The 19,578-nt window shown below is 45.7% G+C and overlaps 1 protein-coding gene across 1 annotated transcript in view; it reads left to right on the top strand.

The window, feature by feature from the left end:
- LOC142784403 (beta-scruin-like) overlaps window positions 1-19,578 on the top strand; it is a 315,658-nt gene that overhangs the window by 193,142 nt on the left and 102,938 nt on the right. The window contains exons 8-9 of the mRNA XM_075882771.1: window positions 16,724-16,924; window positions 18,545-18,858. Of these exons, the coding sequence (XP_075738886.1) occupies window positions 16,724-16,924; window positions 18,545-18,858 (515 nt within the window). The remainder of the gene's footprint in view (window positions 1-16,723; window positions 16,925-18,544; window positions 18,859-19,578) is intronic.

Here is a 19,578-nt window from a genome sequence, read left to right as displayed (position 1 = left end):
AAATGACACATCCAGAAATGATAATCACGACATGCGTGTGATGTAACAACTTGACTACATGCCACACTCATGATGCGCTCGCGGCTGTTTCACTAGCTTCACATATGCCAAATTTGGTATTAAGTGACGCCAATGAATGTTGAAGGTGTATGTGACTAGTGCAAACCTAATGATTATGAGATGCGTGTCGTGTGAGAAAATGACTACATGCCACAGTCAAGGCACCAATAGATTTCGACATGACGTGGTGCACGTGCTCGCTGGCGTTCATTTCGTTGCGTCACGCCGCCGTCGGAACCTACTAGCGTGAGTCGTGCACGAAGCCAAGTAGTCATCTTCAGAAGAGGAGGTTTTGAAGCAGCTGGTGCAAAAGTACCTCCCAGTTGACTCAACGATAACCGTTCGGTGCAGGGCTTCCTAGCAGTGTGTTTGGGGGTTAGGAGGGGAGGGTAGAATTGGGGGTGACTGTCTGCAGAATGGCTAACTTTGGTAAATGGTGGTGTCTGTGAGTGCGCGAAATGGTTTTAGTATCCTCTGAAAAGGTGAAGCAGAAAAAAGTTCGGTATTTAGGGGTTTAAGATTTCCTCCCTCACCCCCCTCTACTTACGATGTCTTCATTTGGTGTTTTCGACAGGATATTTTGACATCAAGTATTTATGACTGTTAAAATTTCGGAAACCTAGTTTTTTTAAGGTAACGCGTTACGAGCTCATTCAGACTAGGTGCTTCTGCTGATGATAGTACAAAAGTACTTCGAATCACATCTACCTTCAGTTAACGTTTATTATAGTGGTAAGAGTATTAAGCTTCACTGTGCGATCACGCATTCTTTCTCACAAGTTTTATACTTATAGTAGCTATGGTAATGGTTTAAGGTATAGCAATTGGATCTATCACAAAGGCTTTTAGGGAACTGGAATTCAGTTCTACGACGTGCCATCCCTCAAGGTTCATGAAAACATGTAGCAGACATGAATTTTGGGGAGGCAGAAAGAAAGTTTCATCAAAAAAGCGAGCTGGGAAAGCTGAAGCGCATAACAGCTCTTGTGTGTGCAGCGGTTTTTAGTGTACTAGTTGACTGCAGCGCTGCCGCTGTATACGGTCGAAGCAGAAGCAAAAAAAAAAAAACGTACGCCGTTACCGGTAACGCGTTACGTTTTTCGGTGATTTCGTGGCGTATTCGTTACAATTTTTAATCGTAAAGGATAACGTAATTACGTATAAGTTTATGACAGCGTGTATTGACACGTTAATCGTTAATTTCATCTTATAGATGCCATTTTCCCAGATCACACCCCGAAAAGCTTCTTTGTTCCAGCGTCGGGCATCTGCCGCCTGCAGGCTTTGAGAGAAACAGCGAAGATAGAAACACTTTTTTCTTCATAGGAAATGCGGATAGAAACTCTTGAAAGGCACTGACTCCATGTGAGTGGTTTAGGGCGATTGCCACACAAACCATAGAGGAAGGGGTGCAATCCAGAATGACAAACTGTAGAAACATGCTTTTCTTTGAAGTCAATTTTAGCGGGCCGATTGCTGGCCCCTGCGCCTTTCCGTGCCCAAAAGACAGGCTACGCGAAATAAAAGCGCATTGGATGCTTTTATTTCTACCACGGGCGGATTCTCACGCTTCGTACGTTGGGGAAGCAAAGCACTTGTTCGAGAGCCCGCGGCAACACAAAACCGATCTCTGCAAGTCTGAGTGACAAAAGAGTACATTCGCTGAGCACAGCTAGGTGAACCACCACCGTACAGTCTGTTTGACACTTAGGGGAAATATCGGGTCGCATAACACGTGGTGCTGTCAGCACTATACTCACCTGCCGCCATAGCTGATAACATGGTTCAGCACTACAGCCCTTCAAGTGTCTGTGCATGCGTGGGATGCTGCCGGCGCTTGACTGCAGCGTTGGCGGCACCGTGATTCTTGTGTTCCGAGATTTCCCCTAAATGTGAAACAAACTGTACAGTTGGACAAGTTTGGTATCGTAGATTTAGAGCCCAATTTCTAAGCGGCTGTTTGTGCAATCTCGGTCTATCCAGGAGAAACCTGTAACTTAACCAGCTTAGAGTTGCACTACGGGTGGATACTCTGCCTTAATTGAAATGTGCAAATAATGAAAATAACATGGCACGAAGAAAACCTTTAAAAATAAGAACGAGGCGCGAAACTTCGATTTTTTTGCCACTACCTTGGTTGGCTCCATTTCACGCTACTCTCTGCTTCAAGTTCAACTAAGGTCCATGGTTTTCGCAAACCAGGACTTAGGCAGATTTTTCTCTTATTTTTTTCGGGGGGGGGGGGAGAGGTGTGCGTATTTCCTTGACCTGAAGTGGGGGACAGCTAGAAAATAGTCATTCGCCTCTATGTATGCAGTGGCAAAAATATTTTCAGAAGAGGAGGTTACGGGCGTGTTGTGCCATCCCCTGGCTACGTCACTGTTGAAAACGGGTTGTTTCTTGAGAGGTCGACACAAACTGCCAAATGATACTTTAGATTTCATTATTTCATTATGTACGAATGAGCACCTAAATAGCAGAAAAAGAACTTGTTTCCTTTTAACTGCATATTTTACGAGAAAAAATATTGAACTTATTGAACATGAAGGGCTAATCTGATCTCTAGTGATTCTTCAAAGCCCATAATTATGTAACACACTGATAGTAAATAAATAAATAAACACACAAATATAACTGTTACAATAACATCTTGTGTACCAAATATACACAGAACGTAGAGTGGAGGAACATTGTTAGAAACTTGTGGAGCCAAGAAAACTATTTATTTTAAATGTCCAAATAAGAGAGCATGTATTTTACTTGCTACAAATAGTTGCTGCAAGGTTGAGAATTATCAGATTTGTTTTTAAAACAAGTTTAGCTTTTCTATCTCCACAACGGTAGCTACGTATTCGGTTATTGAACTCCTGAGCCAGAGAGCCTGATATTGTACCAGCTCACATAAACGCTTGCAAAATTTATCGGTAATCATATAAGCGAAAGTGAACGAGAAATATTTATGCGCAACTATTATTCTGTGGCTAGGCCATAAAACACTTCTTTCGAGGGCCACTAAACAGGCTCCCAAAATACAAAAATAGCGCAATATTCTTTCCTGATATTTAGAGTCCTTCTTGGCGCACTACTGTAACACAGACAGTACACTCTAAGGCAAAAGGGTGTTGAGAGGGTGTGTAGTTCGTCCTTTTGGGGACTAACGGGGCTGTCACAAGCAATAATTGCTTTAAGGACTAACGACACCGGGTCTAACAGTTAGCCCCCACAGACGTGCTCAAGAAACTAACATTCAGTCCTCACATTTCCACCTTAGCGAGTAACCGTTAGTCCCACAACTCACCTCAATGAACTAACATTTAGTCCTCACAATTGCACCTTATAGGGCAACTGCTAATCCCCACATAAACACCTTACCGGGCATCCGTTAGTCCTCACAGTTGCAGCTTGCTCGAGGAACAGTTGATCCACTCAAATACTCCAATTGGATGAACTTTTGGTTCCAAGTTCAAACATGGTTTTTTGTTTATTTTCTGCCAGGCCTAATACTTTTATCGCCTGTTTTTCTGCGCAGTAGGCAACAAATTACGCAAAAAATAACACGCAAAAAAGAACACGCGAAAAAGTAGTTAGCCACCTATGTGTAACTGCTTTCCCAGTCACGGCAACAACGAAAGACCAAAGTGAGAGATCGGATTTTTTTATTTTTCTACATACGCATGAAGTTTCTCCATTCTGCTAAGTAAATTTATGGTGAAGTACACAAGTGCAGTCTCGTTGTAACATCTTGTTCACTTCTTGTGGAGCCCGTTCGATGGAAGCGACAGATGACAGGCATATCAGACGCCAGCGCAGGCAGCCTTCAGCCTGTTGTGTTCCCACGGCTGCACGCACAATATTATAGTAAAAATAGTGAGTCACGCGTTACAGAGGATGAATACAAATGCGTATGAGAAATACGTACAAGTTGAAACGTAAACATGTGTGAGATATGACATACTAATAATTTCACCGTGATGTCACACATCATCAAAGACATTTCGATCCCCGTAGTACAAATGCTTAGGAGCGGCGGCCGCAGCCAGAACTCCGCGACCCACCGTGCCGCTAACAAGTCGGTGAGTCCTAAGCGTGCGACGTCGTTCAGCTGGAGCAAGTGAACGCGAGACCAAACAAGGCACTGCACGCGGAGTTTCTGCCGCCAGCGAACTTTGAACAGGAGAGCGAGCGTACGCTTGGCCGCCGCCACGAACAGCGCCAAGCTGGTTTAGAGCTAGCGCCGAAGAAATAGACGGTAATGCGGCCCTTTTCCACAAACTCGAGCGAGTGCAGCGCGCAAACGCGAGTCTGCCGCCACGGCCAACGGATGGCACCGAGCTGCCTGCGACCGACTGACGGGAAAGCCAACTGTAATGGCGACCAATTTTCGGTGAGTTCCGACGCTAGCGAAAGCCCCGCCAACCCGTGCTGGTGCATTTAAGGCCCGTGACATACTACAACCAAGCTCTTTACGGAAAAACGCAACGTGTTTTCAATCACTCCCATCACAGCGACGAGGTCTCAGCCTAATATTGTCAGTCCGGAGCTAATCGCGGTGGCGAAGACAGGCGAGCACTCGATGAGCGAGCGTACGGGAGCCCGACGGCACTGGCAGCCGATTTCCAGGTGGTCGCAAAGCACAGGCGAATTGCAGACGCCGAAGCTGACCTTCGCAATAGCGTTCAGGCGTGTGATGTACAACACGACCGAGCCCGTTGCCGGCAGGCGCAATCCGTATTGCACACGCGACAAGTAGAGTAGAATAAAAAATGATAACCTACTACTTGCTTAAGAATCCAGCGCTAATTACTGCCCTGAGTCGGACTGAAGTATATATCCGATAGGCGTGCTGTCTTCTCGGCCGCCAATTGGCCTTCCCAACTGTTGCTGACGTGTGTTGGTCGTGACTATCTTGAAGCCAGAGATATACAGCGTGGCGTGGTGACGTGTCAAGACTTGCTCCATACTTCATGGGTGCAGCGAAACACTAAAGCAGCAGCCCACGCTCATCCAGGCGTACACACAAGCACCACATGGTAATTCTTAGATCATCGAATCCAGGCGGCCGTAGTCGAGCACTCTGAGTGCGACGCAACGCGGACCGTCACCAGCAAAATACGGGGAAAGACTGAACCAGCAGAGGAGAAGAAGGGTGGGGTGTCACCTTGGCAACGCTTTTCGCGCTGTCTGCAATCCCGGGTGGTTCATCCCTTTGGGGCGTGTTTGAAGACTAAGTGATTTCGCGTGGCACGCTTCCCTCTGTGGTTGCTCCTCAACGGTCTATCCGTTCATCGCGCACGTCTATTGAGCTCCGTTACTCCCTTTTCGGGTAATCTTGCGTTAGAGTGTAGTTGCCGTGACGTCTACAGCGTACATGCTGTCGATTCATTGATATATGCGAAATAGAACATGTGCTTTGTCTCCTGCACAGTTTTGCCATACAGCGTATTATCTGTTCTTTGTCTCGCATCTATATTATCCACAATCAACCGAGAAAACTTTATTTTTTGTGTTTAGTACTGCACAAGTGGTGATAACAGCGTGCAGCCGAGAACTGCGAGATCTGCTTAGTACCTATATTGTTCACGTGCATTCAAAAACTAAGGGGCGAGGAGGATGCATCGTGTGTATGAAGGAGAGGAGAAAACCACCCCCTCGTCTTTAAACGCGGTGTGGTGAGTGGCCCTTTATTACCCCTGTCACACGACCACCACTGAACTCTGTTAAACTTCGTCAACGGAGCTCGATAGAGATTGAGTTGTGGGAGTGTCACACGGCAATGACAATGTTGCCATAGTTGTCACGAGGGGGCTCAGCCAGCACTGTTGGATTTTTTCCGAAAAACACAATATTGAATTGGTCCGAAGCGAACAAAATGTTAAAATTATTTAAATTGAAAACGTAATCGCTAAATGGAGCGATGCTGGCAGCGATGCTGGCAGCGATGCTGGCCCTCTTCTGCCCAATGCTACTTTTGTTTACATTGTGCCATTCTCGACGAATAGTTGTTTTTGTAGCCCGTGTAAGAAATTTATTGTGTTTTGTGCTATCATAGGTGCACTCCAAAGTTAACCTTGAATTAGGTAGGGTCCCTTTACCCATTTCTGAATCCGTCGAAGCAGGTGACGATAATGCAGCGCTGCCAGTCGTTCCTCTCACGGGCAAACTTAAACACGGCGACGACAACAACGACAAGCATACACGAAATATTTTTGAATGGCGGCGCCTGGCCCGACTGACGAGGCACGGTGTGGAGGGCATCGGTGTGGAGAATAGCTGCACTCCGGCAAGCATTTATGTATATGTAAACAAACACGTTATGAGCAAGCACTCGAACAAAAAAAAGTTTAATGCCAAAATGAATTATTGTACTCACTCCGGCAATGGCACTCGAAATTTTTTCTTACTTTCAGATACTGGGGACGAGAGTACCCCGTTCAGCTGCAAAAGGGAGATGGGTTTGCGAAATGCTTCGTTCACCTTAGTTTGCGTAAGGCTGGCCATGTGACACGGACCCCATCTCCTTTGTCGTAAGGACGAGGGATTTAAACGGTTTTCGCGGGTGCCCGTATGACAGGGGTATAACGCGTCTTCAGAATGAGCCTTTCCTCCTGCGGTCGTTTGCGCATGCTTGCCGGCGTCAATGAGGCACGCACCATAAATTTTGGTGGCCCAAATGAGACGGCAGGAGTGAGCCAATCCGGGGTGACGAACCTATCAATCTAAAAAAAGAAACACTTGAGGGGCTGTTAGGACCCGGAAAAAGCTGACTACTGAAAATGTTTTGCAAGTTCAGTAATGCTAACCTTGTTGCTAACGAGGATTACTGAACATGGTATGATGCATATTGTCGCATTGAAAAAAATGGCTTCACCATTTGCTAAAGAGTCAGAAGCCGTCACATGCCACAATTGACTTAAGCCAAAATAACATTGCTAAGGTACGGTACATTTGCGCAAAGACTACTCGTGGAAAGAGCGTATTGGATACCATGCTTGTTTAGGGCTAGATGTTTTGTGTGAGACACCGATTTGAGATAAAACAAATACCTATTTTGAGTTCCTGAAGCAAAGACGCATTGATTAAATTTATGATTGCGTAGTAACGGTAGAGGTAACGTCCATTGCTTTTTTCGGTAACGGTAGCGTGTTACCTTTTATTGTAGGTAATTTATGATGGTTAGACATTCCTTCTTTGTTGGACTAACGAGCAACGATTTAGTCACTTTTTTGGTAAAGAATACTACGCTGCATGGTAGGCATCAGTCGGCGAAGCGCGTTCGTGCCACTCAGCTGCTCTAGTACAATCTACTTTCGTTTCTAGGAGAGTTTCCACGTGCTTAGGCCACGTATAACTCTACAAGAGCATCGACAGCGGTAACGCGAGAGAGATCGCATTTGCCCGGCTGTTGGTGCAGTCCGGGCACAGAAACAGGCCCGGCAGACCGAGTGCCGGCAGCAAGTGCGTACCAAAGACCAGGCAGCATGGTGAGCCGCACTTAATTGCGAATGGGAATGCAGGCAATGGTGAAAGTGGATCCTGCAAACCACGAGGCCGAGTGAGCTCACGATGTAAAACAGTTGCAATAACGCCACTCTCAACAGCGGTGTTGCGGGCACAAAAACACCAACCTGATGAATGTGGGAGGGCGCTCGCTGAGGCGAACGCCCGCTTTCAGCGAGAGTTTCAGCAGTGGCACTTTGGCTTTCGCAGCCACGTCTGCGACCGCATGTGGTTCGAGAACAGCCACTGCAAATTACGCATTGCGAAGCGCCTTAAACCACTCACTACGCTCCTTCATACCATGACCATGTGAGGCGCAATGTGTGGTATGTGAAATAGACACTAGTAAACACAAGTCAGACGTGTTTAACTTCATTGAATATTTCGTTACCGCGTGCAAATGGTTATTTTTCTTATGCCTCGGGAAGATAGTTTTTACCGGTTTGAAAAGTGCAGCATATCGAATTGTGAACAACTGAATGGCCTTTCCAAAGAAATGCGTTGTAGAGCGATGAAAAATATATTGGAACTAATACAAATGGTAAATGTGTGTAATTTTTGGTTTTTGGCAGGTAAACACTGCCATGAAAACGACTACGTACGCAAATTATTGAACATGAAAAAAAAATCAGGGAATACATTTTCCAGATGAATGGCCTAAAACAGTGCGAGAAATTTTAATTCTTGTATAAAGCGTTTTTATTCAAATAAAGAAAGATAATCGGGACCGAGGTGATGCTTCAATAATCATGTCATGCGGCGTCTTATTGCTTGGTGTTTCACGAGACACAATGAACTCGAACTTTTTTCTCGGTAAATTTCTGGTTCGTGTGAGTACAAAAAATTAGAATCCGATGGTGACAGCACCTTAGCTTCAAGTTTTATCAGACATTATGCAGATCTTCTAACATAAATGGATGCTCATGGTGTGGAGAATTCTTCTAGACGTCAGATGTCCAATTAACTTCGCTATTTCGTCTAGCGTCACTCCTTTCCGTGAGCCACCTCACAGCGCATAGGTTGGCGTTCGCACATATGCATGCAGTTATAATATTTTGTACTTTTGCACATCGTATTGAAAAAAACAATATTGCGCGCAGTTCTAAAACTTTTTGCGCTGCTCCGTTATCAGAGATACGATGTGCACCATTGACCTTCTCGTTGTGAGGAAATGCTCTGCAGCTAGTGCCAGCAAACAGTGCTCTAGCGACGTGTGGGGCTCGCACGTAACCACAGTGGCTATAAGATTAGGTTAGCAGCTACGCACTTGCTTCAGATGGCACAACATAAGTCTCGAACTAAAACAAACTCATGAACTACTGTGGATATCTGAGGCTCATGTAAAACATCGTCGCCATAAAAAATAGAAGCTAAGGTGCTGTCACCCTCTGACTCTGTGCTAGTCTTCATTTATTTCAGGTGTGGTTGCAAGACAGTATCGAACAGCGCGTGTCGTATGCCCGCGTGACAATGATGTCATAGGAGTGACCAGTGACGCTAGAGGTGGCTCTGTGTCTCATATAACAATAAAGTGAAACGAAAGCTGCTGGACACTGGCTCAAAAAACTACCTACAAACTTTATACAACTGGCAGACTTTCGGAAATATTTTTGTGAAGTAAACTTTCCCTGACTTCTAGCAACAGCTCTCTATTCAAAAGCTATAGCATAAATTTCTAGCAAATATTACTGCTCAACACTTTGAGATTGTGAAGCTGACACCTTACTTTGATATTTGGTTTACACAGTTTCTTTTGAATAAAGAAAAAAATGGGTTACTTTAGCATCACCACGAGGTGTTTGCACTTTTGTTAAGCTGGCCAGCTTAGTGCATAATATAAGATACACACACATTGGTTCATGCAAACTTTTGTCAAAAGTCACTATGTTGCAAAAACTTGCCAATTGAAATTGAATGGTAGGACTGAGTGGCTGGACTAACTACTGGCAAGTGCTGAGGGCACGAGAAACAAATTCAACATGCCAAAATCGACGATCCGAAGCGTCGATCCCCGGTGATCGGTTTGAATGGGTGTGGTGACGAACAAGTAAGGAAGCACGAACATGTAACCTATGTTAAAAGCAACACAGAGACAACATCCTGGCTGGGGACTGGCTGCTTTATTTCGTTCTTTTAAATATGAAGCATTTCTTAGCGAACTTTGGCGGCTTTGAGCGTATCTATCTATCTATCTATCTATCTATCTATCTATCTATCTATCTATCTATCTATCTATCTATCTATCTATCTATCTATCTATCTATCTATCTATCTATCTATCTGTCTGTCTGTCTGTCTGTCTGTCTGTCTGTCTGTCTGTCTATCTATCTATCTATCTATCTATCTATCTATCTATCTATCTATCTATCTATCTATCTATCTATATATCTATCTATCTATCTATCTAGCCGCCTACGACATTCAGCTCTCCAGGCTGTTTCGATAATGGTATCGATACTAAATTTGGTATGGCATGACATGACTGTATGAAGAACAAATTTAACTAGTCATACCACAAAAATTATGACATGTGTGTAATAATTTACATTTCTTGGTCCAGCAGATATTGTGGTGGTTTCGTTCACATGGCATGTTGCAAAACTGGTATGGCATGACATATTTGCATGGCTAACGCAAGCGACAGACCCTAACATGAAAATCATGAGATGTGTGTCATGTAACAGCAGGACTACATGCCACGCTCATGATGCGCTGGCGGCCGTTTAGATAGCTTCACTTATGTTAAATTTGGTAGTACGGGATGGGAATGGTGATGAAGGGCTGATACTGGTGCAAACAAGATAAACATGGCATGCATGTCATGTCACAGCATGACTTCAAGCTACGTTCATGACGCGCTCGCGGCGGTTTCGCTAGCTTCACATGTACCAAATGCGGTTTGCGTGACGCGAACTGGCGATATAGGTAAGTGACACATCCAAACATGATAATCACAACATACGTCTCATGTACCAACATGACTACGTGCTACACTGAAGATGCGCTCGTGGCCGTTTCGGTACCTTCACATATGCCAAATTTATTTTTACGTGACGCCAATGGATTACGAAGGTATGTGACTGGTGAAAACATGATAATCATAAGATGCGTGTCATGTGAGAACATGACTACATGGTACAGGCAAGGAGCCAATACAATTTGACGTGACGTGTTGCGCGTGCTCGCTGGCGTACATTTTATCGCTCCACGCCTGCGTTGCATGCCAGGCCCCGGTCCTGCCATGTACTCGCAGGCACGCGCCATGATGCGTTGCTTTCATGCATCCGCATTTCTGCGCGTCCAGCGTCCCTCCGTCACGAAAAGGTGAGATGCAGCGTTGTCTGGATAACGCGTCGGTGGGAAATGCAGCATGTCGCATTTCGCACTGGTTGCCGTCGGGCCGCGCCGACGGACGCTGATCGCGCCTGGCGTCAGGCCATAGAGTTCTCGCGTTTTGATTACGTAGCATCGCTGTGCCCAGCGTGCGCGCGCGTCAACGCTACATTGAAGTATATTGAGCCCTTCATGATGCGCTCGCGGCCGTTTTGCTGGCTCCACATATACCGAATTTGGTGTTAAGTGACGTCAATTGGTGGCGACATATATGACTGGTGAAAAGATGATAATCCTTACACGCGTGTTATGTAAGAACAAGACAACATACCACGCTTATAGCGTGCTTGCAGCTGTTTCGCTAGCTTCATATATAACAAATGTGGTATCACGCGACTCGAATAGATGACGGAGGTAACCGACACATTTGAACATGATAATCATAACACTGAAGTCATGCACGGCATCATTTACCTCCACCTCATAACGTTGTGCTGATTTAAAGTGACATTGAGCGCTCGTGCTCTGTACCTCCTCTTTGCTTTGTGTCTGTGTTTACCCCCGCGCTCCCAGTTCGCTGAACCATCATGACATATCAACATTTCTCATTCGTGCTTCGCATATCATCGGTTCCCTCTATACGTGGAATCTGCTATTTTTACCCTGATTCTCTAGCCTCCCACTCATTCATTGCCCCACTGTTCATACACTCGGCCACGCTGCAGTTGGTCCACTTCTGCAAAAAACGCGTATAAGCCCACGTCACGTTTGTCGACGAACGCGGTTCATAACTTGCGACATGTGCACAGCAAAGTTGTTTCGTTTTTTGTTGTGCCTGCGCAAATCAGTAGCTGTGGATGGCACTCGCCAAGTGTTGTGTTCTGGGCGCTTGGAAATAACAAAAGGACTTTCTTACTTTTGACGCAGCTGGTTTGCAGACGTTCACGCACTTCGCTGCAGCCACACGTCGTCACCTATACTATATTTCGGTGCCAGAGAGTCACATCGGTCATGACACCGTTTTTGCACCTCTTGAGCAAGTAGGATTATCCGGTGAGCTTCAGCTCAGATGTCGCGACAAAGAGTCTGGCATGCAACTGAACATCTACATTTCACGCGCGTGTGCAAATTGACTGTCGCGTTCCGCTGCGGTAGCTGGCCTGAAACACTCTCGTAAAGGCACATTCCTGCAGAGCAGTGTGCTGCCGCGTTCACGGCGTATGCAGGCTTTCGAAGACGGTCATCCAGCCTCACCTCGTTTGTGGTGCTCTCAATACTCTGCGAGCCGAGACTTGGTAGTCTGGTTCGGCCTTTCTGTAAGTCTTTTCGCTTGTAGATGGTATGCCGATGCAAAATGATGCTTAACTCTTGCTTGCTGTTCGGAGTACTGCTGAAGGTGATTAACTGGTCAGAGATTAATATGTAGGGAAGACCCTGTCGCTAATCGAAGCGCATGCTCTAGGATCAGGTAACATATTTGCATCAAACGAAAGTACAGCCACGACCTCTACCAACTTTGGCAAGTAATCCATAGAGAGTAGAAATCGCTGTTACTCGTGGTCGACATAGGAGCGAGCCCGATGTGATTCTTACCCCAGGTGCAGAATATTGTCTCAGGAGGCCTAACAGGCGTAAATAATCTATGTTGACCTCTTTGACGTCGGTTGTGTTGACATACGTCGTAGAAGGCCAAGTACGAACATACACCTGTGTACATTTCCAGCCACAAAAATTATTCTTGGCCCTTACCGTGTTTGCGTTAAGTTGCTCGATAGCCTACATGGCCTTCTTTGAGGCTGTCATGACTGGCATCCTAAATACTTGATCTTAAGGGGCCAAGACGACCAGAAGATGTAGCTCATATTTCTTATTGACCTAGTGACGATGGTACAACGTACGATCACGTAAAATTAACTTTGCATTCTGTCATGTAGCCGCAGTGAAATTATTGAGGAATGCGACACCTTCTTCGGCGCGTTGAACCTCCGCCAGATCTTGTTGAGAAAACATGATCCAGCTTCCTAGATTTCATGGGGAGGCTTCTCGACCGGATTAGGTGATAAGTCCGGAAGCTGATTTTCTGCTGCAGCATGGTGACAAATGTTGTACGTGTATTCTTAGAGCTAAAATATTGTTCGCGCAAACTCATGTCTTAGGTGCTGCTTTTGTAACATCCAAGAAATTGTTCAGTTGTCTGTTACCACCGTGAACGGTTGTCGAAACAAATAGTGGTGGAACTTTTCGTCCAGACTACGGCCGAACGCTCCAGTTCATTTTATTGTTAATTTTCTACTGGCGTAAGAGATAACGTGTTTGTGCCCTCTTTTGTCATGCTGAAGTAAAACGGCCCCTAAGCCAATCTGACTCGCATCAGTGTGCACTTTGGTCACCTAATCTTCATTAAAGTAACATAGCACCAGTGTTTATGTCAGCGGTGGTTTGATGGTTTGCAAGCCTTTATCCTGAAAAGGACCCCACTGAAATTGAGCGTCGTTATTCATCATATCCTTTACTAGAGCTGCAGCAGCCGAAAAGTTCGGGACAAGTTTGCGCAGATACGAAAGCATTCCGGGGGAAACGTGAAGCTGTTTTGAAGAAGTTAGCGCGATATATTCGGCTACAGCGTCTCTGCTTCCAGGTAGAGCTTGTACACCGTAACGAGATATCTTGTAACTGAGTTAAGATATTTTTGCTAACTCTGATGATACTCGCAATTCAGTCAAAACCAGGCGGTATGGCAACCTCTGCACTATTTCATCGAGCTTTTCCAGATGTCGTGTTTCTGTTTCTCCAATTGCTAGAATTTTCTGGAGGTAAATTACAAAAGCATAGTTTGTCAGTGTGTCCAACACTGTATTCAATGCACACTTAATTGTACTTGGGGCTGTTGCAGACCGTAAGGCATATGGTTAAATTCGTGCAAACGAGATGGTGTTCGCAAAGCAGTCTCCAACTCGTCTTCTTCCGCCACGAGGGGCAGTACCCTTAAATTAAATCTAGAGACGCATAGAACCTGGCATTTCACACAGCGTCAAAGACGTCATGAATGCATGGCAGTGGGTGCGGGTCTAATCTCGAGTGTTAGTTCAGCTTTCAGTAGTCCATACTGAATCGGAGAATGTCGTTTTTTTTTTACTTACTACGACGACAGCTGCTGCCAATGGGCTAAATTATGGCCTAAACGATGTTATCACAGCATTTCTTTCAGCTGTTGGTAAATTACAGTTGGCTCTCGTTGACGTATTTACGCAATGGTATGGGCCCCGGCGGATCATTGTCGGTTACATTATAGGGCTGTATCACGCTAGTTTCGGGAAGCTGTTTAGTAGTATCAGTGAGGATTGACAGGTGCTTTTCGAGTATAGCGGTGAGTGTAAGTGGCGTTTTGGACTCACCCCACAGCTGGGTGGAAAGCGTAGCCTGAAAGGTTTATGGCGCACTTGGAACCGCGGAACGCAAGCTGACGCTACTTCCTTCCGCAGTGAAGCACAATTTGCCGGAAAGCAGGTAGTAGGGTCCTAAGATCATGTTTGCCGGCAAGTCTTCGAAGTCTTTTTCGAGCACTAAGACTTGGAGCCAGCCTTCGTTTGGAGCTGCTATTAAGGGCACCTACCGGTAGTGCGTCGCGACCAAGGTCCCGCAGAGGTGGCTCTGTTCATGGCTTAAAATCTCCGGGGGCGTGGCATCGAAGCAACGCCGTACGCTGGGCTCCCGTATCGACGAGAGCCGTAAGTTTTCCGATGCCATGAACGCGTGGCAAAGGCGTTGTAAGTGGGCATGCTTGAAATTGCATGGACTAATGCTGACTTTTTGAGCAGTTTTGACTTTCATGCTTGAAGCGCCTACACGTATATCACCGACGTATTGGAGAATCCGAATCCTTTGGCCAGACTGTAGTTGTGCACCGGTAAAAAGTGTAATGCAACTTCACTAGCTTGTGCAAGAAAGCGGCATTGTCGGTCAGATGGGTGTGCACCGACAAAACAGCCATTTGCATCGAGTTATGAACCCGTCGATGATGCACTGCCTGGCTGGTGAGGAAGTTCACGGCATATCGCTAGTTTTTACGAAGGACACCTTGTCGTAGGTGTAGATTGTAATGCCTTGAGCTCTACCTTGACGACGCACTGCACGGTCATGAAACAAGTGTCGATGGAGCTCAGAAGTGGCCCAAACATGGCCCTGAAAGCCGTGCTTTAAATTCACCATAAAAGGTACGCGCTGCCTTCAAAGCGACGCCATGCTGCAGCAGCTACTAGCAGACGCCAATTGGTTGACGGATTTGTTGGTTGTGTTTGTCCAAAACTGCTTTGGAGCAATTTTGTTGACGATGCTTACTCAACTTGACAGGTCATCCTTAAAACTATGAAAACATAGAACTTCATTCTCACTGAACGATGTATCTGTGGCACTCCCTTAGACGGATATGTCTTCAGTTTCTGCATGAACAAGGCGGTGGCTCAAGAAATTGCGACGCCGAAGCACTGCTGCAGACACCACGGATATTTCAATATCATCCGTGTTTGGTGGTGAGTCCGAGTGTATTCGACTACTTCGGAAGATCGAGAACACAGGAGCAGAGGTTCGAGACTGCGCCATTGTAAAAGAACGACACACACACACACACACACACACACACACACACACACACACACACACACACACGCACGCACGCACGCACACGCACACGCACACGCACACACACACGCACGCACGCACGCACGCACACAGCACCCTTGCGGCACGCTGGCTGTTTTATTGAGATTCTATTTCTACTTCCCTGCGTCTGTAGCCTCCAAACCATGGCCCCACTGTTCACTGCACCGGTAATTGGGAAAGGCGCTAGTTCAGCGTCGGGTTGACCACACTTCTAAACACCGGAGTCGGTCGTTTCGGCTTTCAGTGGCTTAACGATTTGTATGGAGTGATTGGGTGGTGACTTCTTTTGCCAGTGGTGCGAGGCTGCTAAACTGTTATGTGCCGCTGAGCAGCTAGAACTCGAGAACAGACGCTACCGTGAGTACACACGTACATTCTCGTCATTTCTGGCGTAGGGAAACGTATCATTCGTTATAGAGCACTTCTTTTTGTTACAAACAAGCGCCACGTCCGACGCGCGCCACCGCCTTCATACGACAGCTACAAATCGTCACCATGCCAACCACCTACCGTTCTCTCATCAATCACATCCAAGGGAAGAAAGAAAACAACTATCAAAAGGCCTTCAGGGCGCGCCCTTACTCTTTACAGGGAAGACGCTGTCACGGGAGCCTAACGCCTGCGCAGATCGGGAGAATTCGATAGATCTTAGTGGGGCCTCTTTCGGGACCGACCGTTTCCGCACACAAACCAGTCACCGTGGCGTGTTTTTCCACACACTAGCACATGGTGTTTGGGTGTGTACATAGTGCGCAAAAGTGAGACGAATTCACGGCAGGCTTGTTTAGACAACTTGCAGTGAGATAGACAGACATGAACCAGTCTCAATAGGACCAAGCCCACATACTACAGAATTAATGTGCCTATTGAGAACAGCCTGCTAACAAAAAGCAAATATCAAAACAAAAACATTCATTTGATCTCAACACATATTACGCCGACAAGCATTGAAACGTGAATTGTGGCACAATGTTGCTCCCATTTTCTAGGTTTCACCGTCACCGTCACGAAATTAGCTTCACCGTCACGCTATCACTCTTTGAACCACACGTGTTGACCGAGAAAGTTATTGCTTCCCAGTGCGTGACCGAATACTCTTTCTGACCAATTAATGATATTTATGAAAATACACCCCAAGAAGCTAATTTCGGATGTCCTTTTTTTGTTCTCCTAGGCTACTAGACAGCATCGAGTGCTGGGATCCCAGCTCTCAACGCTGGCGAGTGATCCCTGAGCCGATGAGTTTCGGGCGGATGGGCGCCGCTGTGGCTGCTTCGGGAAATGTGATGTACGTGGCTGGTGGTTTGGCACGCACGGACGATGGTCGTCTGTGGTTACTCACAGACGTGGACTGTTACGATGTTCAAGCAAGCAGGTTAGTGTCTGGCTTACTATTGGGGGTTCATGATGCACAGCTCTAATAAGTCTCATCTTTCCGAACCATTCAAACCAATAATTTTAAAGCTGCGCGTTCAGTCCCACCAGAGATTATCTAAAGCAAACACGGTGTTTTTCCCTGTTTCCTCCCGTTTTGCATCAATCAATCCCTCAATGAAGGAACTTTATTTTAACAAAACTCTAATGAAAATATAAGAAATAATTTAACCGATAGCCTAAAGTGGCTTGTGGCTGGTCTAGTACAGTGTGCACCAAAGAATGTAGAGGCCACTTTCAAAGAAAAAACGAAAACAGTCATATAAATGCACAGAGTATACGTATGAATTTTCTGTGGCAAACATGTATATTTAATCAGATTGTTATACAAAAGTTTTATTTAAAACGAATACAGTGGAAATCAAAAGAAACAATCATACACGGGCGCATGTGTATTGACTCGGTAGAAAACATGACCTTCATGCTAGACCGAAATTACGTGCAGTTTAATTTTCTAGGGAAACCATGTTTCATATTTTCGTCCCGTTAAATTCGACTAGTCTTTCTTCATAATTATTGTAACATTTGGGTAGATTGAGATTACCTCTTAGAACATGTCGCGTATGGCGTGTAGGAATTGAGAAGATGAAAGCAGGTAAAGGTGATTTCTCTTCTAATAATAATGCTTATCTCCTTTAGGTGTAGTTACATTGATCAATTACAAAAGACAAAAAGTGTGTTTCTATTACAGCTGCAGCCGAAAGGTACCTTGACACTGCGGCCTAAACATCTAAAATGACCCCACTGTGGTGATCTAGTGTCTAAGGTACTCGGCTGCTGACCCGCAGATTACGGGATCGAATCCTGGAAGCGGCGGCTGCATTTCCGGTGGAGGCGAAAAAGTGTGCTCAGATTTGGGTGCACGTTAAAGAAACCCAGGTGGTCAAAATTTCCGGAGCCTCCACTATGGCGTCTCTCATAATCATATGAGGGCTTTGCGACAGTAAACCCCACATATCAATCAATATCTAAAATGCTTGCTCTGGGTTGCGTTCGTTGGACGAGGGGGGTGAAATGGCCTTATCGGTCAGTCCAGTCATAGTAGAAAGGTTATCAAGATAGCGCGAGAAAACATGGATACAAGAAGAACCGAAGAGGACGAAGCAGGCAACAACATTCAACTATTAATATTTAATTCTGGCTTTGGTCGTACCTCTACACCGCAAAATATCGCATGCGCAGCAATGTTACTGTGACCATGGGAGTATTACCGCATGATAGTAATATGACACCGATAGAATATGAAACGTGAATTATACAGGGTGAAAGCAGGTATGTACTGAAGGCGTATCCTTACTCTTTTTTCAGTAACTATATATCAAAGAAATAATAATGTGCTGGTATTTTTTCAGGTGTGTAGGTACGACCAATACCACAAATAAATCTTCATTGTTGAAAAAGACTGCTTGTCTTCCCCTTTTCGTTTCTTCCCGGCTGTGTGTTCTACGGATATCCACAAGCGCTGTGAGTACCCTGCCGAACAGGGCAAGGGGCTACATTCGCCACTTCGCCGTCTTGGCAGAACTAAGGCACGAACAAGCAAGACTGCGCGTTTCCTCAGGTGGTTTCGTGGTCCTCGGCTCCCGTGGCCCGTCTGCCTCGGATCGTTGGTGGCCACCGGTTCAGGTGTACTGGTACACGTGGGTGGCCTTTCTCTTTGCCCCGAAGAAGGTGTCCCTGTCGAAAAAGTACTGGTTGTGGGTGGCACCATGCATAGCGATGCTTTCCAGCAGACACCAGCTGTGGACGCCCACACCTTTCGCAGTCGTTCGGATGTGCTGTTCTGGGACCCATCTGGGGCTGATCGTCGCTGGAAATCATTGTGCCCGCTTCCTGAACCTAGGCATGGCAGTGCTGCTGCCGTGTGCATCAATGGTAGGTGCTCTTGTTTCTTAGTGGACATTCTTCTCCAAGTTACACCCATGTGGACTAACCGAGAGCCTGCATAGTTATTTGGCAAAAGTGTTGACTTGAATTGCAAACACGAACACTAGCTGAGACTCTACGTACGCTCGTTAGCGACTGATAACGTGCACAGCAGTGAAAATAAAAGCAGGCAAAAAAACTTGACTGCCTCGCGGAACTTTTCCATCCATAAGGGGATACATATCAATCCGGCTCGCCTGGTGATAGACGTCAAAGATAACAAATCACGCATTTATTTTATATTATGAGAGTTATTCGACGGATCGCTTATGCAGACGCCACCACCAATATTGATGGGCGCAATCTCAACCATAGGATGCATTTTGAGTACCTATTCTTGCATGTAACTGCACATTCATTGAATTTCGGCGTGCGTTCACACTCTCAGCATCCTGATGATAGAAAATGCGGTTTCATGACGTAGTGGCTACTAATTAGGACAAGATATATCATGAGATGGCAACAATAGCTCAAATATTGCTAGCCAGACATTAAATAACTAATTTCCCCTTATTTCTTGGTTAACACAATTAACACATCTGCCTACGAAGAAACAGTGTCAGTTAAATGTAAGTTTATCTAATTTATATGTACATCAATAGGCAAATTCATGTCCTGACTGCTCTCTGTGCGTATGTAGGCACGGCCAGCCTTAGATGCATACCAAAG

Source organism: Rhipicephalus microplus, unplaced genomic scaffold (assembly GCF_043290135.1).
Source record: "Rhipicephalus microplus isolate Deutch F79 unplaced genomic scaffold, USDA_Rmic scaffold_14, whole genome shotgun sequence".
Lineage (NCBI taxonomy): Eukaryota > Metazoa > Arthropoda > Arachnida > Ixodida > Ixodidae > Rhipicephalus > Rhipicephalus microplus.
This window is presented reverse-complemented; position numbering and strand designations above follow the sequence as displayed.